We start from the raw sequence: 23,023 nt of genomic DNA, 5'->3' as shown, positions 1-23,023 counted from the left end.
TCTTGCATCTTCTCAATTTTGTCCTTTTTTATTTTTTTATTTTAAGAAATTTATACTAATTAACATAGAATACACGTGCAACACACGTGTTCGAGAATGAGTCTTTAAGTTCTATGTATTGTTGGTGTAAATATATTTATACAATCAGGCTATGTTGCTCGAATTCTTCAAAAATAATCCTTTTTTGGAGAATCCAACACGATTGTGGCAATAATTTTGAAGAGTTCAAGCAACACAACTTGCTTGTGTGTATATTTTTTACATCGACAATAGCTAGCGCTTAAGAATCATTCAAGAAATCAACATTTTTCACATAGCACTCAAGAATCATTCAAGAAATCAACATTTTTCATACAATGTCACGGTTGTGTGTCGAATCCTCCAAAAAATATTTAATTTTTTGAGGATCCAACACGAATGTAGCAACAACATAACAATCAAGTCATTAATAAAATAATAACATATAAATTACTATAACATACATGAATTGAAAACTAACCTTACAAAAAATGTTACTACTAACCTGATAGTATAAAAAATATTCTCATTGACGATATATATAACTATTACTCTTTGAGTACTAAGAACCAACTAGCAAATTCTCCCACATATTTATAGGTCTAATTGGGTTTTCTTGAAAATCATCAAACACAAGAACCTTTCTTCACTTTTGGACAAATAGCTCTTAAAAAAAGGGAAACTTTTTTATCCTTTTTTCTAAAAAATGGTACACTGAATTGAATAGCATATTCCACTAAAATCACAAAAATTATTTTATTGTGGGTTTAATAAAATTCCAAGAAAAATAAAATTCAAATGCTTATATTATAAGGAAAAAAATGACAAAAACAGAGAGATAATTACTAACAACAATTAACATACTCAATGTAATTTCAGAAGTGATGTTTAAAAATGTATTGTCGATGCGTGCAGTCGTAGCTCCTATTTAGTGAAGGTAGAGATGTTGTTTATGATAATCAACGACTTAAATAACAACAATAAATAATACAATTATTGAAGTGAAGAAAACAATAGTAATATTAAAATTGAAGAATAAAATAATCTCACGAATGAAACGTGAGAAGATAAAGTGTATACATACCTTTCTCGTAGCTCACGAGAAAAAAAAAGTTTTCGATGCAGAATTGCAAGAAAAATACAAAAACGAAAATAAGAAAGATACAAAATATCATATATTACTAACACTGGGAACCTCCTAACCTCAAAGTTGGATTACCATTTTGCCTTTCCACTTATCCTAACCTCAAAGTTGAATTACTGTTTTGCCCTTCCACTTAATTAAAATGATTAAATGTCCAATTAAATAATAATATTTTAATTACATAATAACATAATTTGAATTCCAAGAGTTGTACTTTAATTCTTTAGTTATAACATTACAAATTTCTTTTGTTTTTTACTTCTTTTTAGTTTCCATATGTTAAAAAACTTTTCATATCCTTTTGCATTCTATAAAACCAAATAGCTTTAGCCGTTGGTCTATTGTCAATTTATTTTAATGCTTTATTCTTTGAAATGCTCAAAAATTGGTGTATATATGCACAACACTCTCTGGATAAAGGTATATTCCTTTTTATATTAGTTTCTTCAATTAGCTTTCTTTTAAGTTGTGTAGACCTCTGTTTTGCTTTTAATAATTTTTGTTCTCTTTTGCTCTTTGTTGTTCATTGCTTGCATCTTCAATCTTCAAATTTTGTTTTATATTAATTACATGACTTATTTTGCTAGGTCTTGTTTTGAAATTCTTGCATCTGCTTAATTTTTTCCTTTTTTTTAAAAGAAATTTATACTAATTAACATAGAATACACGTGTAACGCACGTGTTTGAGAATGAGTCTGTAACACCCCAGAAATTTTTTGAACTAAGACTCGAACCGTTCTTCGTAGTGAGTGAGATTTTACCAAGGATTTTAAAATTTCTTAAGTGTTAAGGTCACTAGATATAGCACCTTGAGTTTAAAAAAGAATTAAATTGGAAATAGCAAAATCTGAAATTTTGCAAGTTATGCTTAAGTATGAGTTTTGGGTCGACTTCAAACAACCATAACTCCTGGCTCAGGATGAATTAGGTGTGCTACGAGATACCGTAGCGAAGATCTTTGAATTATCTTTCCAACGCCACGGAGTTTGCTATGTTTCGAGGTCGGATGAGTGAGATATGACCTTTTGAAGATAGGCTGTCCAGTTAAGGAAAGTTAGCCGAAAATAAAGAGGGGTATTTTGGTCTTTTCCTTACCCAACCAGATTTAATTCGTTTTTAATAATATTTTAAGGGTCTAATCTGATTAGGTTCAGTTTTATAATCCTATTTTACACCTAGGGTTTTAGTTGAGAGTTCAAGAAGAGAAAAGAAGAAGAGAAAAGAGGAGAAAAGAGAAAGGATCGCAGCGTTCGTCGAGATGCTTGAGAGTTGTTGCGGATTGTCACCATGGGATTAAGCCCTAAGAGGTATGTAAGCTTTCATAGTGTTGGGTTCTTTCACCCACACGCCAATCATGATTTATTCAGCGTAGTTTCGTTTTTGAAATTTAAAGATTAGAGTTCTTGATGAGTTCTTGATAAGTGTTCTTGAAGTTTCATTAAGTTTTGATGTAAGATTCTGCTTGGGTCAACTTTAAACGACCATATCTCTTAGAATATTAAGAGTTACGTGAGCCATAACCTATCCAATTAAAGGTAATTGAATCTACTTTCCAACCCCACCAATTTCGCGTCAATCCAATTTCTGAGTAAAAAGTTATGACTATTTTAGTAACCTATACAGTGCTGTTACGAATTAGCCGACGGGAAAATATTAAAAAGAGTCGTTTTTGCCTTTTACCTCCAAGAAAATCATCAACAAATTTCTTGACAAATAAAAAGCTCAAAACAATCAGATTTTCATCTTCACTCATGAAAATCATATTTTTGGCCATAGAGATTTCAAGAAACTAACTCGAGAATCTCAAGAAAGGTTTTCTTGATTGTTTACCTTCAAGCTAGGGTTTCAAGGATTCTAATCAAGTTCTTCTTCAAGATTCTTCAAGAATCTTGTTCTTCTAGGTATGTAAGGCTATCATAGTGTTGGACTAGTTCGTCCTCACGCCCTACCTCTACTTTCAGATCAGTAAAAGAGTAATCTAAGATACTTTCCCTAGATTTGAGTATTCTTGAGATAAGTTGATTTTGGGTTCTTGAATTCACGTTTCTTTTAAAAGTTATATTCCTAATTATCGAATAGTTATATTGTTATTGAGATCCTTCATATCATGAATCATAACTCTTGAATTCATAATTCAAATTCAAGAGAGAGTTAAGAGTAGAGTTCAAGAAAGCCTTTGAGTTCAATTGTGAATCCTTTGAGATCAACTATCGATTTGAACTAAGTTTTGAGGAAGTAAGTCAGAGAATGAGAAGGGTCACATACATGAGTTTCATAATGTTATGTAGACCTACGAGTCAAGTCGTTCATGCCCATAAATTCCGCATGAACTCCAGAAGTTGAGTATCTTTGAGAGGAGTAGTATCTTCAAGTTCTAAGTCTTGAGTATTGAGTTCCTAAACCCCTTTGAGATTATATTTCTAAGCATGGGACTATTACATGTTACCCATAAAGTCTTTGAGTTGAATTGTTCATGCTCATAATTCGGCATGAATCCTATAAGTCGAGCAGTCTTAAGAAGAGTAGTATCTTTGAGTCCTTGAGTTGAGTCGTTCATGCTCATAATTCCGCACGAACCCTTTGAGTTGAGCATTCTTGAAATTAGTAGTATCATTGAAGTTCTTGAGTTCCAAGTATTTGAGTTCTATCTATGGTTATTGAAAACCTTGCATTGAGTAGTTCATGTACATAATTTGGTATGAACCATATTTTAAGAAGTCTTTTACAAACGTTTTAACTTTGTTTTAAGACTTAAGTTTTGAGTTCAGTAAAGAGTAAAGAGTAAAGTTTGAAGTTCTTTTCTTCAAAAGTATATGAGGACTAAGTATTCTCAAAGAGTTTATAAATGTTTTCACATTTAAATAAGAATGGAAACTGAGATTTCCAAAGGGCCTTCGGGCTAGTTTTCAGAAAAAAGTAATAGCTTTCTAAATAAAGCAAGCAGGGAAACTGAGATTTCCAAGATAGCCTTTGAGCAAAGTTTTTGAGCAATTATCTAAAATCAGCAGAAAGAAGTATGTTTTTAAAACATAAGAGCTAGTATATTTTTGGGAGTAGTATTGAGCACCGATATGGGGGAGAGTTTAGACAACTCACAGCCTCCATAAACCATGTATCCACCATGGGTAGAAAATGGTCATACTTTTTAGATGAACCTTTTTTGAAATAGACTAGTGGATCCATTAGGCAGTTCAGGTCCTATACCTTTGGCCAGGTATAGGATGCGCTGGCAACGTGAGGAAGATCGTTGTATCATCACAATAGCTCTTATGTGATGGTTGTCGGTTAGAAAAACTCCCACAGAAGTTATTGTATTTTTATATACATCAGTTTATTGTATTTTTATATACATTTCAAGAGTTATGTTGTATCCTTGCATACACACAGATTTGACAACATATTTTTAAACAGTTTGTTTCTTTATATTGCACTTGTTTTAAATTGTTTTATATTGAAATGAGTTCAGAGTTGAGTATTCAAAGTTGAGTATCCAGAGTCGAATATCATATCTTTGAATCGAATATCATATCCTTGAGTTGAGTATCTAATCTCGGAGTTGAGTATCTTATCCTTGAGTACTTCTGAGTTGAGTAAGTTTGAGTAGTTTTGAGTACCCTTGAGTATTCCTTGAGTTGAGTAAGTTTGAGAAGAGGTAAGTATGTTTCATTTCTATCAAGTTTCAAGCTTATGTTTATGTTTTAGAATTCCTCTTACATGCTCGTACATTCCATGTACTGAGCCATTTGGCCTGCATCTTCTCATGATGCAGACACAGGTATTCAGGATCATCAACAGGAGCTTCGTTGATACATCAAAGAGTTTAATTTAGCTATGGTGAGCCTCCTTGCTTTCAGAGGACTTCATTTACCTTTCAATTATATCAGTTGTTAGGATGTCGTGGGTCTTGTCCCGACTTCCATCTTTATCAGTTAGAGGCTTCATAGATAGTCAGTATAGTTGAGAAGTATGTATCATTTATTTTATTAAATGTTTTAAAGACTAAAGTTGCCTTTTTATGGCGAGTTGCATATATTTTATTATACAGAGTTTTCTTTGGACTTAAAGTTTATATTTAAGTTTTATGAACTTTTATTTCAGTTTTTAAGCTTTGTATGCTTGAATCAGTTTTCCGCTTGTAGTCAGCCAGGATGAGGGTTCGCTTGGGGACCAGCAATGGTCTTCGAGTGCCGGCCACGTCCAGGGTGTAGGTTCGGGTCGTGACAGAGTCTTTAAGTTCTATGTATTGTTGGTGTAAAAATATTTATACAATCATGCTATGTTGCTCGAATCCTTCAAAAATAGTCCTTTTTTTGGAAAATCCAACCAATTTTGAAGAGCTCAAGCAACACAACTTGCTTGTGTGTATATTTTTTACATCGATGATAGCTAGCGCTTAAGAATCATTCAAGAAATCAACATTTTTCACATAGCACTCAAGAATCATTCAAGAAATCAACATTTTTCATACAATGTCACGGTTGTGTGTCGAATCCTCCAAAAAATATTTAATTTTTTGAGGATCCAACACGAATGTAGCAACAACATAACAATCAAGTCATTAATAAGATAATAACATATTAATTACTATAACATACATGAATTGAAAACTAACCTTACAAGGAAAAAATGATTACAAAGTTGGATTACCATTTTGCCCTTACACTTATCATAACCTCAAAGTTAAATTACCGTTTTGCCCTTCCACTTAATTAAAATGATTAAATGTCCAATTAAATAATAACATTTTAATTACATAATAACATAATTTGAATTCCAAGAGTTGTACTTTAATTCTTTAATTATAACATTACAAATTTCTTTCGTTTTCTACTTCTTTTTAGCTTTCATATGTTAAAAAACTTTTCATATCCTTTTACATTCTATAAAATCAATAGCTTTAGTCTTTGGTCTATTGTCAGTTTATTTTAATGCTTTATTCTTTAAAATGCTCAAAATTTGGTGTATGCACAACTCTGTGGATAAAGGTATATTCTTTTTTATATTAGTTTCTTCAATTAACTTTCCTTTAAGTTGTGCAGACCTTTGTTTTGCTTTTAATAAGTTTTGTTCTCTTTTGCTCTTTGTTGTTCATTGCTTGCATCTTCAATCTTCAAATTTTGGTTTATATTAATTATGTGACTTATTTTGCTAGGTCTTCTTTTCAAATTCTTGCATCTCCTCAATTATTTCCTTTTTTATATTTTTTAATTTAAGAAATTTATACTAATTAACATAGAATACAAGTGCAACGCACGTGTTCGAGAATGAGTCTTTAAGTTCTATGTATTGTTGGTGTAAAAATATTTATACAATCAGGCTATGTTGCTCGAATCCTTCAAAAATAGTCCTTTTTTGGAGAATCCAACACGATTGTGGCAACAATTTTGAAGAGTTCAAGCAACACAACTTGCTTGTGTGTATATTTTTTACATCGAAGATAGCTAGCGCTTAACAAATCATTCAAGAAATCAACATTTTTCATACAATGTTACAGTTGTGTGTCGAATCCTCCAAAAAATATTGAATTTTTTGAGGATCCAACATGAATGTAGCAACAACATAACAATCAAGTCATTAATAAGATAATAACACATAAATTACTATAACATACATGAATTGAAAACCTTACAATAAATGTTACTACTAACCTGATAGTATAAAAATTATTTTAACTGACGATATATATAACTATTACTCTTTGAGTACTAAGAACCAACTAGCAAATTCTCCCAAATATTTATAGGTCTAGTTGGGTTTTCTTGGAAATCATCAAACACAAGAACCTTCCTTCACTTTTGGACAAATAGCTCTTAAAAAAAGGAAGACTTATTTATCCTTTTTTCTAAAAAAAAATGGTACACTGAATTGAATAGCATATTCCTCTAAAATCCTAGAAATTATTTTACTATGGGTTTTACAAAATTCCAAAATAAATAAATTCAAATGCTTATATTATAAGGAAAAAAATGACAACAACAGAGAGATAATTAATAACAACAATAAACATACTCAATGTAATTTCAGAATTGAGGTCTGAAAATGTAGTGTATATGCGTGCAGTCGTATCTCCTGTTTAGTGAAGGTAGAGATGTTGTTTATGATAATCAGCGACTTAAATAACAACAATAAATAATAGAATTATTGAAGTGAAGAAAACAATAGGAATATTAAAATTGAAGAATAAAATAATCACGAATGAAACGTGTGAGATAAAGTGTAAACATACCTTTCTCGTAGCTTGTAGGGTAGCTCACGAGAAAAAAAAAGTTTTCGAAGCAGAATTGCAAGAAAAATACAAAAGCGAAAATAAGAAAGATACAAATATCATATATTATTAAAAGTGGGAAGTTCCTAACCTCAAAGTTGGATTACCATTTTGCCTTTCCACTTATCCTAACCTCAAAGTTGAATTACCGTTTTGTCCTTCCACTTAATTTAAATGATGAAATGTCCAATTACATAATAATATTTTAATTACATAATTACATAAATTGAATTCCAAGAGTTGTACTTTAATTCTTTAGTTATAACATTACAAATTTCTTTTGTTTTCTACTTCTTTTTAAATTCCATATGTTAAAAAACTTTGCATATCCTTGTACATTCTATAAAACCAATAGCTTTAGCCTTTGGTCTATTGTCAATTTATTTTAATGATTTATTCTTTAAAATGCTCAAATTGGTGTATATATGCACAACACTCTCTGGATAAAGGTATATTCTTTTTTATATTAGTTTCTTCAATTAACTTTCTTTTAAGTTGTGTAGACCTCTGTTTTGCTTTTAATAATTTTTGTTCTCTTTTGCTCTTTGTTGTTCATTTCTTACATCTTCAATCTTTCAAATTTTGTTTTATCTTAATTACGTGACTTATTTTGCTAGGTCTTCTTTTGAAATTCTTGCATCTGCTCAAATTTTTCGTTTTTTATTTTTTTTATTTTAAGAAATTTATACTAATTAACATAGAATACACGCGTTCGAGAATGAGTCTTTACGTTCTTTGTATTGTTGGTGTAAAAATATTTATACAATCAAGCTATGTTGCTCGAATCCTTCAAAAAAATAGTCCTTTCAACACGATTGTGGCAACAATTTTGAAGAGTTCAAGCAACATAGCTTGCTTGTGTGTATATACATAAGGTTTATACAGTGGATTAAATGTCTTCAAATTTAGTTTTTGACACACCAAACCGTTCATCAATTCGAGTACTGCACAAATTTAAATATTTAGTTATGCACACTCATAATTAAAAAACATAAATATCAACTGAAATCCATAGTTAAATCACATTATTAAATATCCTAACTAGTAGGCACCTTTATGTCGTACTCAAAAAATGACTAATCAAACCATATTCCAAATTATGTAGAAAATATCATAGAATACTTGGCAGAAGATCCAAGATTTATCAAAAATAGTACTATTTTATTTGACCTTTAAGCAAATAAATCATAATTTATTATTAGGTGGAGTCTCTTGCTCCAGTAATACTTGCTGAGAAGTCCTCCTTCACTTTGTAAACTTCAATTCCAGAACCTAATGTATTTGCTGCTACATCTGAAGCATCAGAAATAGATTCAAGAATTTCTCTGGTAAGTTCAAGAAAGGTATTTTCTTCGTTTTAATTTGTTTATTTTCATTTTAGTCTGTTTTGAAAAGAAGGCTCTATCCCTTTTTAACAACTGTTTCTATTTAATTACGAAAGTACAAAATTAAAGGATAGTTTAATACATTTGACATAGACCACAAGATTTTCTTTACTTTGTTAACTCCGTGTCACATCAAAACATGAGAAACAAATTGAAACGAAAATGTACTTTTTAGAATTCACAAATGTTGAAATTTTAGTTTTTAGTTTATGAAATTTAGGTGAAAAAAAACAAACGAAAATGTACTTTTTAGAATTCACAAATGTTGAAATTTTAGTTTTTAGTTTATGAAATTTAGGTGAAAAAATGTTTTTTTTTACCCTACCAGCAACTCTCTTGTCTTGTCAGGTGATAAAAACAATAGTGAATAATTTTTATGGCCTAATAGATACTTTTCTTTACCTTCACCAATTTTGATTTCTTATTAAAAATTGTGTTAATATCTTAAACTACTCTGTTGTGAGCTCATCAAGTACTGTGCTTGTGAGTTATAGTAGGTTGTGTGGTAGATTAATCGAGGTACATGCAAGTTGCGGTCAAATTTTCTTGTGTTCATATCAAAATTGAACTTGTTTTGTTAGGGAATCAATGGAAGAGGACCAAAATTAGGGTTTGCTCTACAAAAATGTTTTTCATTAAGAAATCATTTGAATTACAGAATATATTTCAGTTAATGATAAAAAAACACATCGAAAGTATCATTTTTTTGCGAGTTTCGCACCTCAACTATTAGTTGTTCCCTTTCCTTGCCTGATAGATGGTTATAGTTCAGACAAGGAAAGGGAACAACTAATAGTTGAGTTGTGAAACTCGCAAAAAAAAAATGATACTTGCGATGTGTTCTATGTATTAAAACACAACTCAAAGTTGGTCAACTATCAATTGTTCTCTTTTTCTTCATGAACTAGCGGCGCCTACTCAACGAACTATGTTTTAATACATAGACGGTAATAGTTCAGATAAGAAAAGGGGTAGATGGTGATAGTTCTGGTTAAAAGAAAGGGAACAACTGATAGCTAGAGTGTGAAACTATCTGTTTAATACTATGTTGCTTGGACTCTTCAAAGCTGTTGTTGCACTCGTGTCGGATCGTCCTAAAATGCACTACTTTGGAGGATCCGACATGCACGTGGAAGTATTTTTGAAAAATTCGAGCAATGTACGTTTAATTGAACAATTCTGAAAGCTCTCCTACTGATATTTGAACTATTCAAAATTTTCCTTGGTTTGATTTGCTAGGCAAAATGGCTGAAGCTTTCGTTGAAGTTTTGTTACAAAACCTTAGCTCTTTTATTCAAAAGGAACTTGGATTGTTTTATGGCGTCAATGAAGAATTAATAAAACTTTCAAGCTTGCTATCGACAATCAAGGCTGTCCTTCAGGATGCAGACCAGGAACAACTGAAAGAAAAGGCAATAAGAAATTGGTTGCAGAAGCTAAATTGTGCTACTTATGAAGTTGATGATGTCTTGGATGAATGTGCAGTGAAAGTGATCAGGTTGCAGGAAAAATCCCGAAGAATTGGATGCATTTCAATGCCATCTGGTTTTACCTTGGAGAATCTTTTGTTTCGTCGACAGATAGGGAAAAAGGTTAAAGATGCCATCAGGAAACTAGATGGAATTGCCGAGGAACGTCTTAAATTTCATTTGTCTGAAGTGACTTCGAAGAAACGATTATCCACGACAGACGAAGTACGTGAAACTGGCTTTGTTTTAACTTCAGCAGAAGTCTACGGAAGGGACAATGACAAAAGGAAGATTGTCAAAATCTTAACGAAGCATGTGGATGATTTTCAAGAGCTTTTGGTTCTCCCTATAGTTGGAATGGGAGGTCTTGGAAAGACTACTCTTGCTCAATTAATTTACAATGATGTGTTGGTACATGAACATTTCGATTTGAAAATTTGGGTTTGTGTGTCACATAATTTTGACGAGAAGAGGTTGATAAGAGCAATCCTAGAAGCCATAGTTGGGAAATATATAAATGCTTCCGAGTTAGCTTCGTTACAAAGTCAGCTCATAAACTTGTTGAGAGGGAAACGATATTTACTCATTTTGGATGATGTTTGGAATGAAGATCAGGAGAAATGGGATAAATTAAAAGCCTTACTAACAATTGGTTCGAGAGGTACTTCAGTTATTACCACTACTCGTCTAGAAAAGGTTGCTTCAATTATGGGAACGGTACAGCCACATCGCTTATCCTGCTTGTCAGAGTATGACTGTTGGTTGTTGTTCAAGCAACGTGCATTTGGTCTCGACAGAAAAGAAAGCTCCAAACTTGTGGATATTGGAAAAGAGATTGTAAGAAGATGTTGTGGGGTTCCTCTGGCTGCTAAAGCTCTAGGAAGTCTTTTGCGCTTTAAGAACGATGAAAAAGAATGGTTGTTTGTCAGAGATAGTGATTTTTGGAATTTGCCACAAGACGAAAGCTCAATCTTGCCTGCTCTAAGGTTGAGCTATTTTCACCTTCCTCAAGATTTGAGACACTGTTTTGCTTATTGCGCGATATTTGAGAAGGGCTCCAAAATTGACAAAGAAGAGCTAATTTATTTCTGGATGGCCAACGGATTTATCTCATCGGAGGGAAACTTGGAACCTGAGGATAAAGGTAATGAAATATGGAGCGAATTATACTGGAGATCTTTGTTCCAAGAAGTGCAACAAACTTCAGATGGGAAGATGTTGTTTAAGATACATGATCTTGTTCATGACCTGGCCCAATCTATAATGGATGATGGAATTCATGCAACAAAACTTGAAGGAGGGAAAAAGATATCGACAAGCAGAATTCGACATGAAACAATACATGCCGAAGATAAGTCATTTCTTGCTTTTCCTAAAAGTACTATACCATACAACCCTTCGACAATCGCAATGTATGGTTCTTTAAGGGTGTTGATTTTTTGCTCTGTTCAGTTAAAGGAATTGCCATCTGCAATCGGAGATCTAATTCATTTAAGGTATTTGGACCTTTTCAGTACATGTATTGAGAGTCTTCCTCAGAGTATATGTTCTCTTCAGAATCTGCAGATGCTAAGTGTAGAAGATTGTTGCTTACTTCGTGTTTTACCGAAACATCTGAATTATCTGAGAAATCTTCGACATCTTCGGCTAAGAGGCTGTCCATTGAGTCACATGCCTCCTAATATAGCACAATTGACACACCTCAAGACTTTAAACAAGTTTGTCGTAGGGAAAAAAAGATGTTCCAAGCTTAGTGAATTGCGAGACTTGAATCTTCAGGGAGAACTAGTTATTGAGCACCTTGAGAGGGTTGAAAATCATATGGGGGTGAAAGAAGCTCTAAATTCAAAGCGAAACCTCCACAGTTTAGCTTTGTACTGGAACCATTCCATTCGGTGTGAGTCATCAAAGGATGTTGATCTGCAGGTTCTCGAAGCACTAGAACCTCATTCCGACCTTAAGCATTTGAAGGTATCTGGTTTCAGAAGTACATGCTTGGCAAGTTGGATGAGGGCTTCAGTTTTGAGAACAATCATTACCCTTTATCTTCATGATTGTAAATACTGCTTGCATCTCTCTCAACTAGCTCAGCTTCCTTGTTTGAAATATCTTTCGCTGAGGGGAATTCATGTAGAGTACATTGACAGTAACGCTGAAAGCGGAGTATCCCAATTAAGAAAGTTCCCGTCCTTGGAATCACTTGAGATGTGCAAGCTCCCAAATTTAAAAGGAGTTTCAATCAAAGAAGGAAAAGAGCAATTTCCGAGTCTTCACGAAATGTGGATTGAAAACTGCCCTTTGCTGACATTTCCACACCTTGTAACACTCAGAAATTTGAGAATTATGAAATGCTCAAACATGACTCTAGCCTCTATCTCTAATCTTTGCAGTCTAACCTGCTTAGAAATTGCTAACAACAAGGAACTAACTTCTTTCCCTGAAGAGGTGCTAACGAACCTCACCGATCTTGAAATATTGACGATTATGGATTTCTCAAAGCTGGAAGTACTACCAAACAGCCTGGCAAGCCTCACAGCATTGAAGTCCCTGGATATTGGTTACTGCCACCAACTAGAGTCTCTACCCGAGCAGGGATTGCAAGGCCTCACCTCTGTCCGTAAATTGTCAGTCAGATGCTCTGATAGATTGAAATTTCTGTCTGAAGGATTTCAGTACCTAGCTTCTCTGGAGGAACTTGAAATTTTTGGGTGTCCAGAGTTGGTTTCTTTTCCACAAGAGATTAAACACCTGAATTCCCTTCACCGCGTTCACCTTGATGGTCTGCCATTGTTCCACTCTAGAGAAGATACTGTTATTCACCCTGAGGAGTTGGGTTTCTGGCAACTGCCTGAGGCTTTACGGCATGTCCACAATCTGCAATCTCTTTCTGTATGTAGATTCTCAAGTTTGACTTTATTGCCTGAGTGGTTAGGCGAACTTACGTTTCTCAAGGAACTGAACATAGTACAGTGTGATAATCTTGCCTCACTGCCAGAGTGTATGGAGAGAATGAACCTCCAGTCCTTGAACATTTTGGGCTGTGCAATATTGGAGAAGCGTTGCAAACCGGGACAAGGAGAAGACTGGTACAAGATTGAGCACATTCCAAAAGTGAAAATCAGTCAAAATTGTGATTTTCTTAGTATCAACTTGTCATCAGAGAGGTTCAGTGGTCTAAGGAGATTTCACTTGTAGAAGGCATCACCACTGAAATAATAACAATATATTTTCAAGTTGATAATGCTACTATTCGTGAAGTGATGGCATAATAGTTATGATTATTACAGGTATGTGTAGTTTTACATCTTTCTATTATAATCACATAAACCTGTGTTTGTGTCAATTCTATATCATATGACTTAAGACTGTTCTGCTCCGTGGTCAAAGGCAAGCATATCCAGAGTTATCAAAGGCGCACTTAAGCCCTAAAGTGAGGCGCAAAACATGTTGAGCACTTCGCCTCTCTTCACATGCACTTCAGTATCATCAAGGCTATAAGACATACTTTTCCTTATCAATTGAAAAGGTGACACTAAACAATTGATATTTCACTTTATCCGTCTCTTTTCCAATTTCTGTCTATATGTTTGTTATTTTTTATTATAATTCTTAGCCTTAGACTATATATACATATTTGTATGTTCTCCATTTGTTCCTTTATTCATTATAGGCTCATGTGTTATTTGTGTTTTGCACTTAAAGCCCCAATGGTTAGAGTTTTTTTGCGCTTTTTGCCTTTGATAGCACTGAGCATATCTACTTGGATATCTTCTGTTGCTGTTATGTTTGAAACTATGTTACTAATTTTCTCTTGTTATGCAAGTACCAACAAGTAGAAAATTTCTGAATTCGTATAATTGTCATCATTCAAGTCAGTAGGCTAATTTTAATGTCCCCAACAATGTTATTTACTTACATCAGGGCTACCAAAACTGTTCTTGCAAGTAACAATGTGCCTAATCTTATTTCTCAATATAGAAGTAGAAAACTAGAAGTCCTGTTTACTTCTCTCTTGAATCTGTACTGCTTGAACTACTGTTTGACTCCCTTTTAGCCTCATCTAATGCTCCATTTTGCTTCTCATCAGTCCCTAAAGTTTGTGGGATCAAAGGATTATAGTAAGAAGAATATGGAGGTAATGTAATGCAGCTTCCAGGTGCAATATATCTATAAGAAGAGGGGTAAGGAAATGGAGCGAACGCATTAGGTTGAGGCCAATATACAAAAGGTGTGACAGAATTTGGTGGATACATTGGGAAAACAGGATATGTACATTGGTTATGGTAGTGAATATTGGGCACGGTATTAGCCATTACAAGTTTTCGCGTATCTGCTGGTGCTTGAGGTGATGGTATTGGTATAGTCATCTGACTTGGAGACGAGGCGTAGCCCATTAGTCCAAATGGTGCTGGAGGTGGGGCAGAACATGAAGGTTCAGAATGTATAGTTGTAGCTTTCTCTGAAGTTTTGCTCTTAGAGATTGCTTCTCTCTTGCTTTTCGATGATTTTGTCAATGCTTTTTTCCCCTGCTGTGAATTGGGACTAGTATTCTGGAACAACGTGAACAATTGCATCAGAAAAGACATAAAAAGGTGTCAATTAGTCTAAGATGTGAAAGTTAAAACTCCAAACTAAAGTCACAAACAATGATTATCTTTCCTAGTAATTACTTATACTCCCTCCGTTCCAATTTAAGTGTCTTTAGTTTGACTAGGCAAGGAGTTTAAGAAAATAAAGCAAGGCTTTTGAATCTTGTGACCTTAAACTAAAAATGTATGTAATGTGCCAAAATGTTCTTTGAATCTTCTGGTCTTAAACATGTCATTTAGAATGTTGGAATGAAAAAGTTACTAAATATAGAAAGAGGCGTTCTTTTTTAAACAGACAAAAAGGAAAAGTAAGACACTTATCTTGAAATGGAAGTAGTATTCTTGAGAACATTTAGGAAGGAATTATTATTCATAAGTTGATGTAACTGGGTTTTACTTTGCAGCAGAGTTGCCACAGATTTCAGAGAAAATGACTGAGTTGCAGATCTTACAATAGCATCAGTCTCAGAATGTGATAGAAATAACTCCTCCCTTTCTGCATCCTCATCTGTCCTGCAAATAAGGAGATGATTTGACAATAAGAATCTTTCGAGCCCAACAAAATAAAAAAAATTCCAGCAGAACGTCTGCGAACAAGGTAAAAGGGATGCCAGGTGCACGAAGCATCCCTCGTTCATGAAGGGTCCAAGGAAGGGTCCAAGGAAGGGCCGTACCCAAGGGGGTGTGATGGTGGCATCTTACATTGAAGCAAGCATCAGTGGCTGATTCTACAGATCGAACATGTGACCTAGAGGTCACATGAAGACAAACTTTACATTGCTCCAAGGCTCGAAAAGGTTTTCTTTTTCTTTTTCTTTTACATTTGCTTCCTTTGATCAATTCGGAGTTGTTTTTGTGATACCAAATCATTTATAGGCATCTGATAGCTTGTAAATATGTACTCCCTCCGTCCCGATTTATGTGTCTTTCTTTCAAAAAGAATGTTTTTATATATTTTGTATGTTTTGAATTCCAACATTACCATTTTACCATAACGACCCTCTCTTAGGAGTGTACATGACATGTTCAAGACTACAAGATACAAAGGGTATTTTTGGTATGTTATTTTAGCTTAACACCGCAAGATTCAAAAAGTCTTTTTTTACATTCTTAAACGTCGTATCAAGTCAAAACTAACATAACTAAATGAAATGGAGGGAGTATATACTCTTTTTCCACGATGCACTATAGGCTACTTGAGACGTACACAAGACAAACATGCTATGCAGAATACCTGTAATACTTCTGTAAGAGGTCCAAGTTCTTATAGTTGGTTTCTCTTTGAACCAGGTCATTAGGAAAGCCAGCCATGAAGAGAAGTGTAATTCCTAAGGCCTTAAAGAAGAAGCTTCCGCTGCGAATATGGATCAGCATTGCCACCCGACATATTACCGGACCAAAAGATTTCAGTTTGTTTCTTCCCATTCTCTGCCGGACATATCTGGTATGACAATGCATCAATTTACAGACTAATAAAATCTCATCTATGAGAAAAAATGCCTAATTAATTTCATGTTTGTGCCTTCAGTCAAGATTTTGATATATATTTAGACAACTAAAAACTCAATTTTGGTGTAATGTTAACTAGATCAGTTCAAGTTATATACATTACAATGTTAAGGATGTTTACACTATCACTGCAATTTTTAGTTTGTCATATCAGATTCGATATGGAGAGTTACCTATAAGTCAACTGAACCCATATTACACAAAAAAAAATCCTTATATGGTCAATACATGAAACATTAAGTCAATATTATTGCAACGAAATGTACGGAAATACTATAGTTATGCAGTCTTACTCATTTTGAGGAAGATTTCTTGTCCTTCCTCCATACTTGATGCATAGGAATAAGCATGACGGGCAGGTGGCATCCGAGGGACGCATGAACTTCTCCTCTTCAAGTATTTTAACAGGACACAAGGTTGGGTTGTGTCTGTTGGGATATAATATCTTCCTCCGAAATCCAGGGTTATCGTATAATACATGCTCCTGGTACAGAACATATCAAGTCAATTGAAATTTGAACCACTTTGTATGTATAAGAAAGTGATACAACAAAAGTTTTAGACATTCATGTTTAGTAGAATAACTTAATTAATAGTTTTCAATGATTTCTAACAGTATATTATATGAGTGAGCATGGCCATCAAGAAAATCGAGCTTTTCTTCTGCTAAATGAATAGTTTTACAATGGGCAGATTTCTGTTCTTACAATAAACAGTTGCTTCATTGAATGATGAATTAAACTAATTTGTATAATGTGTATAACCATGTATAATCCAGTGTATAATCTATGTATACGGTCTAGAATTAGTAAACAGTGAAGCGACATATAATTGAAGTTTAGTAGCATACCCCTGGACTTTTTGAATCTATATATGGTTCTCCCTTGTGTAAAATGCTGAAATGATTGAAGTCTAGTTCATACATGTCTTCACTCCCGTGCCTTATACCAAGAGGTGCGAAAACTAAGATTTTTCTCATAGTATGAGATTGAGCATTTTCCAGTGAAAGTTCTTTTGATCCTAGCATTTTCTTTACTTCCTTGGGACAGAATGCCATCTTTAGGGACTTTTTATGTGACGATGCACTTCCCGGTCTTCTTATTCCATGATCAATAGGACAGGCTTTTGAAAGCTCCTCGTAGGCTTCGAGCATATAGGTTTCTTCATTATTTGTGTTCTTGCAATCGTCCATATCAGTTGGTGAACTTTTTTCTGCTGGATCTGCATGATGATCACTACTTCCCAAGACTGGTGGATCACTTGCTTCACCGATATCTTCTTTCAGTTCAGCGATCTCCTTCTCAATTTGCAAGCTCTTGACATTTCCTCTATCTACAGTGTCAGTATAAGTGCCACTGTCCTCGGATTCTTGGTCATCTTCATCTTCGCTATCATCAGGGTCATTTTCTTCAGCTGAATTACTGTCTTTGGATCTTTCAAAATTCAGAAACTGAGTATCATCCATGCTCATCCAATTCACTAGGCAATGTTCCGTATGAACGTCTTTCGTTAGGAAAATTTCGGTATGATCCTTCACCTCTGAGTCCATTTTTCGTGTTCTGTCCTCATTAGTGTCGATACATTGTGCTACTCTTTGTCTCTTGAGCTTTCTGAAATGTCTTTCGTCTATACTTTGACTACTGGCCTGTGATAAAGATATATATGAAACACGACATATTCAGCTAGTACTCAGCATTAAGCAAGTATATATGAATGTTCATAAATTTACAAAGATTATCACTAATAGAACTGTTATATTATATGCTTAATATCTCTGAAGTTGCATATATACATAGATAAATATAACAGGACAAAATTTTACTTCTCAACATAACATAATTGCAGTAGTGCTGAAACTCTGAAACAGTAGCAAGTGATTAGTTATGTTAACAGATTCTATTCGATTTCAGTTTTTTTTTACTATGCTCCGCCTAATGCTTCTGCAATTTCTTTGACTTTGAAAGTGAATCATGTTGCTGCATACGCTCCGAGGGAAACTCATATGTTATACTTCTATTTACAATAGTAACCTATGTTCCTCAGACTCTCCAAAAATGTTGTCACCTATGTGTTAGATCCTCCAAAATGTGCTACTTTTGGAGGACTAGACACACACCAGTCGGCCTTTTTGAAGAGTTCGAGTAACATAGCTTATAACTTCCAGCAAGCTACTTGATACATTCCTTTCTACAGTTGTTGATAGAGTTTTTGCTCCACCACCCCCACCCCCCAAAAAATATATGATGCCATTACTTCACTGCCTAAGGAGAAACTTGCAGAGGTCTTAGCTATTGAAGTTCAACCAATCATTTCATAGCATCTTTTAAGTAACTGTCCGTTTGAACATTAAGTCTTCAAGAAGAGCAAAGGAACGTCGCGAAAAAAGAAACTTCCTAGATATTTGATAATCACAAGTTAGCTCAATCAGATGAAAATAGACCTCGGGTGCCTAACTCAATCTCTAAAGCTTAGCTCGTGAGATGAGAACTGTCTCTAAGACCATATAAGGAGACAACAACTCATTCCCTCAACCAGTGTGTGGCACACTTACCAATAGTGAAGCTAAAATACCTACATGTATATAAAAAGTTGAGTTGAGAAATTATACATTTCCATTCGAGAAGATGAAATCTTTGTGTTTTTCTTGTATGTGAGATTCAAGAACTGATATTCTCTCCATGAGCTTCGCGTTTTTCTGTTTCTCCCTTTGCAATTCTGCAGAAATCTCAGCAATATTGACATTCAGAGTTTTCTCTTCTTTCAGTTCTTGCTCAACAGTGCAACATGTAGCAGAAGCATTCACCATGCTGTTTTTCAACATTCCTGTTTGTAATATTTCACCACAAATCCACAAGAGAAACTAGTTTTATTGTTTTTATGCTGGCCAGAGGCAGAGTTAAGGGCCGGGGTGTCGTCGAAAAATTATAATGTATATTCAAGATCAAAATTACCTTTTGTGTTTGTATATATACAGCACATGTTGAATCCCTTTGTTGACTTTTTCGTGTATTTACTTCTTTATATTTTGAAGGGCAACAATAGTCTCTCCCTATAAGTGGAATCTGGAGAAGGATCGAAGCACATTGAGTCTATTATAGACAGTCTCCCTATATTTATATAGTAGATATTGTATCTCTCTCTTGACTTTTTCGTGAGTTTACTTCTTTATGTTTTGAAGGTATTCTCTCTGCAATTTTTGCAGGGTTTTTTCAACCTCAAAATTAAAGTGCATTTGGTACATTCTACACATCGTTAGTTTAAGACCACAAGATTTAATTTATTTTAAAAAAAAAATAAAATTGTATTGTCAAAATCAAACAAACAAATTGAGATGGAAGGTGTAATAAAAATAACTTGTGTACAACAAACACTCAATACTTTTACTAAAACAAAATTAAGAACTATATGTCTTCTAGATTTCTTCATAGGTTGAGGAATCTGTTTACTTCTGTCATTCAATTCTTTGGTTGGTTTTTCTTTTTCTTTTTATGGCACAAAAATTAAAATAATACTTAAGATAACAATTTTAAAAAAGGAAAGCTTTGCTGTTAAGTGAGGTTAGTTTCCCAATAATAGAAAACATTAGGAGCATCCTAGGCTATAGTTTGATGTTCCATATTTTTTTCTATTTTCAATTCTCTCGAAAATTCTGACTCTACCACTGAACTGAATCATCAATGTACGAGTTCGGTCAAACTCATTGTTTTAATTCAAATCTTATATTTATATTAATGAGATGATATCATTATCCAGAATTTATAACCTATAAAGTTCAAATTTTCACTCTGCCTGCACTTACTTTTCTTGTCCAGTATTCATATTGAAGTCTGACTAATTCAGATTTGTACTGAAGCTCCTTATCAAAGATTTTTTCATACTCAAAACTTGAACTCGAAACCTCCAATTCAGGAAGAAGCAGTCCTATCCAACTTATTATATCCTTTGATGATGATCATTTTATGTAGTCACTAATTCATCCCTCCACTCCACATAGTAAACTCCAAGAATCAACATTCATTAAAGATCAATTTTTTAATTTTATCTTGGCATATGAGCCCAATGTAGCAATGACAGTCTGTTTTTTTCCAAGACAAAAAAAAGAAGGAGAAAGTGCACACGTGCTCATGAATATAATATGAATATGGAGGTACAACATAAAATATTTATATTAACCTCACGTGCAACTGACAACTCCAAAGGATTTGTCTCCATTGCAATTTATGTCAGCATAGGCTTAAAACGGATAATATCAATTAAGCGTATCTTTGAATTGTATTATCTTAGCAATTGATATCGGAGTTAATGATTATGATAAAGTGATGGCATGAGGTTTAGTTTATTGTGTTTGTTACATGATACAAATTAATATTCTAATATTGACAAAATATTTTAAATTAATTAGTCAAACATAAAATGTTACTCTTGATTTTTACTTTATTTTTGAAAAAAAAAATAAGTTATGGTAAAAGGAAAAAAAATACTTTGTTGGAATATTAATTCAAAGTTGAAGTAGGAATTCTATGTTGTTTAGGATTTGTTATTTTGATATTTATTTAATTAATGTCTAGTTAGAATTTATTTGTCCTAATTCATATAGGATAAATATTTTGTAGTCTTAATTTAATTTGGATGCTTACTATTATAAATAGGATGTTGTTAGCTATTTTTAATATACAGAAAATATATAAACATACAAAAATGTATATAATAGATAGAACTTGAAGTAAAATTCAAGAACCTTTAAGTTTATAAATAAAATATTTTTCTGCGAAGCGCAAATTTGAAAGCCGTCAAAAAGCCTATCTATAAGTAAAAATTATAAGAAAAAAGTGTTAAGATCAAAAAAATAAAATCACCAAAGAAAACAGAAGATAGACAGTACCCTTCCATAAATCTTCTACTTGGAGAAACACTGCATAATCGTCTTTTGTATATGGTGGGTCATGCGCTTGAGAAGAAGATAAATAACAATACCAACATACCCAGTGTAATACAATTGAGGATTGGGGGTACGTAAATCTTATCCTATTTTGTGACGTAGAGAAGTTATTTCTAATAGATCCTCGGCTCAAAAGAAAAATATGCAGCACAAGATTATAAAAGAAAAAAGACAATAAATTAAAATAGCAAGATATATACGAACAAATGAACCAATAAATAGTAATACACAATCAAAAAATACGAAACAATATTCCTTATAATATCTTTGAAAAATATTTTTCATAAGCAAATTGTGTTTAACTGATCTTTTTTAAAAAATGATTTTGAGAGTCAAATTATGAAAAAGGACAACTATTAATGTACTTTAATATTAAGATTTTTTTTTAGAGAGAAACTATTTTAAATATCTATTATAAAAAAGTTAATTAAACTTTTATTTTTATTAAATTAAAATGTACATATTTAAATTTTCAATAAATATTATACCTTTTTTTTAGGGTTGAGATCTTTAATTGTTATTTTTTTTTTCTCTTTATTCTAACCTTACAAAAATATTATTATTATTATCTTTTTTTCTAATTATGTAAAATTATACATAAAATAATTTGGAAAATATAGAATAATTATATATACACGGAAAATAAAATATAAAATTTATTATATAAAAATAAAAAATAAAATTCTTAAATGAAATTTAACCAAACTTATGAGATATGTTAATTAATTAATAAGAGATATATTGGTAAATGTGTATATATGAAAGGCATATTTTGGTCTTGAGAAAAATAATTTTGTGTTTCTGCATCTCCTGCTTTTATTTAGAAGCATTTTTACTGATTTGTCAAACACGTAATTTTTCAATAAAAATATTCTTTTCTCAAAATAAATATTTATGGCCTCCCAACCGCCATGTCAAACACTCTCCGAACGGTGTCAAAGAGTGGAATGTGATTGTAAATCAAAATAATTAATAGCTTAAAATATTTGAAAACATAAAAAAAAAACTTCGTTAACTTTCAAAATTTCATTTATACAACATAAACTGTGGTAAAGGAAGAAATATATATTATGTATAATACATAAAATATATTATAAATCACAATAATTGCATGTTAAATACCAAAAGGAAACTTTATAAGTTGATGTTTTTTTAATATTTTTTTTCCAGATCAAAAAGTGATATTGCTTTGCATGTCATGACTTACCTATTCCACGCATAAGTTTGGCATGAAACCTATATTGGTATACCTACTCCATTCATAAGTTTGGCATGAAATCAATATATATGCCTATATAAGACTATGAGTTCAACAAGTTTTATACCCACCAGCTTTCTCAAAGTTAGATTACATGAGTGTCAAATCAAAGACATAAAAATGAGAACTCGCTATTTGATATTTTTACTAGGTATTAGTATAGTTTATGTGGAGAGTCAATGTGATCACATGTAATATGTAGCAGTGGCCGACTACATTTTATAGAATTGAAATTGTATAAGTCATGTTCCACGACATGCATTTACTATACATGCCCTCTAAGCCCGTATAGCTTTCGCGTGCCAGAGACATGTATTGTAAATTCATGTTGTGGAACACTTATTCAAGTTTCAATTCTGCAAAAAGTAGCCTGCCATTGCAATACATATTGGATGTGATCATATTGGCTATCCACATAAACTATACTAATAACTAGTAATAATATCA

The 23,023-nt window shown here is 32.9% G+C and overlaps 2 protein-coding genes across 2 annotated transcripts; one reads left to right on the top strand and one right to left on the bottom strand.

The window, feature by feature from the left end:
- The first annotated feature begins 10,029 nt into the window (after positions 1 to 10,029).
- On the top strand, positions 10,030 to 13,476 carry LOC125830178 (putative disease resistance protein RGA3). Its single transcript, XM_049509374.1, has one exon. The coding sequence runs from the start codon at positions 10,057 to 10,059 to the stop codon at positions 13,474 to 13,476; it is 3,420 nt and encodes a 1,139-aa protein (XP_049365331.1). The 5' UTR covers positions 10,030 to 10,056.
- Positions 13,477 to 14,248: 772 nt separating this feature from the next.
- On the bottom strand, positions 14,249 to 19,200 carry LOC125830249 (uncharacterized). Its single transcript, XM_049509463.1, has 6 exons — positions 18,988 to 19,200; positions 17,230 to 18,024; positions 16,673 to 16,863; positions 16,105 to 16,311; positions 15,323 to 15,383; positions 14,249 to 14,831 (listed from the first exon to the last, which is right to left on the bottom strand). The coding sequence occupies exons 1-6, from the start codon at positions 19,198 to 19,200 to the stop codon at positions 14,283 to 14,285; spliced, it is 2,016 nt and encodes a 671-aa protein (XP_049365420.1). The 3' UTR covers positions 14,249 to 14,282.
- Between the last annotated feature and the right edge of the window lie 3,823 nt (positions 19,201 to 23,023).

This window comes from Solanum verrucosum, unplaced genomic scaffold, assembly GCF_900185275.1.
Source record: "Solanum verrucosum unplaced genomic scaffold, falcon-dt-bn FXZP01000072.1, whole genome shotgun sequence".
NCBI lineage: Eukaryota > Viridiplantae > Streptophyta > Magnoliopsida > Solanales > Solanaceae > Solanum > Solanum verrucosum.
This window is presented reverse-complemented; position numbering and strand designations above follow the sequence as displayed.

Bases quoted from the DNA above. Each gene is read 5' to 3' on its own strand.
- LOC125830178 (XM_049509374.1), top strand. From the start codon at position 10,057: ATGGCTGAAGCTTTCGTTGAAGTTTTGTTACAAAACCTTAGCTCTTTT.
- LOC125830249 (XM_049509463.1), bottom strand. From the start codon at position 19,200: ATGTTGAAAAACAGCATGGTGAATGCTTCTGCTACATGTTGCACTGTT. The intron at 18,025-18,987 runs GTATAATTTCTC...TCTTTATCACAG, and splicing joins TCATCTTCTCGAATGGAAAT to GCCAGTAGTCAAAGTATAGA. The intron at 16,312-16,672 runs GTAAGACTGCAT...TTGTCATACCAG, and splicing joins AGAAATCTTCCTCAAAATGA to ATATGTCCGGCAGAGAATGG.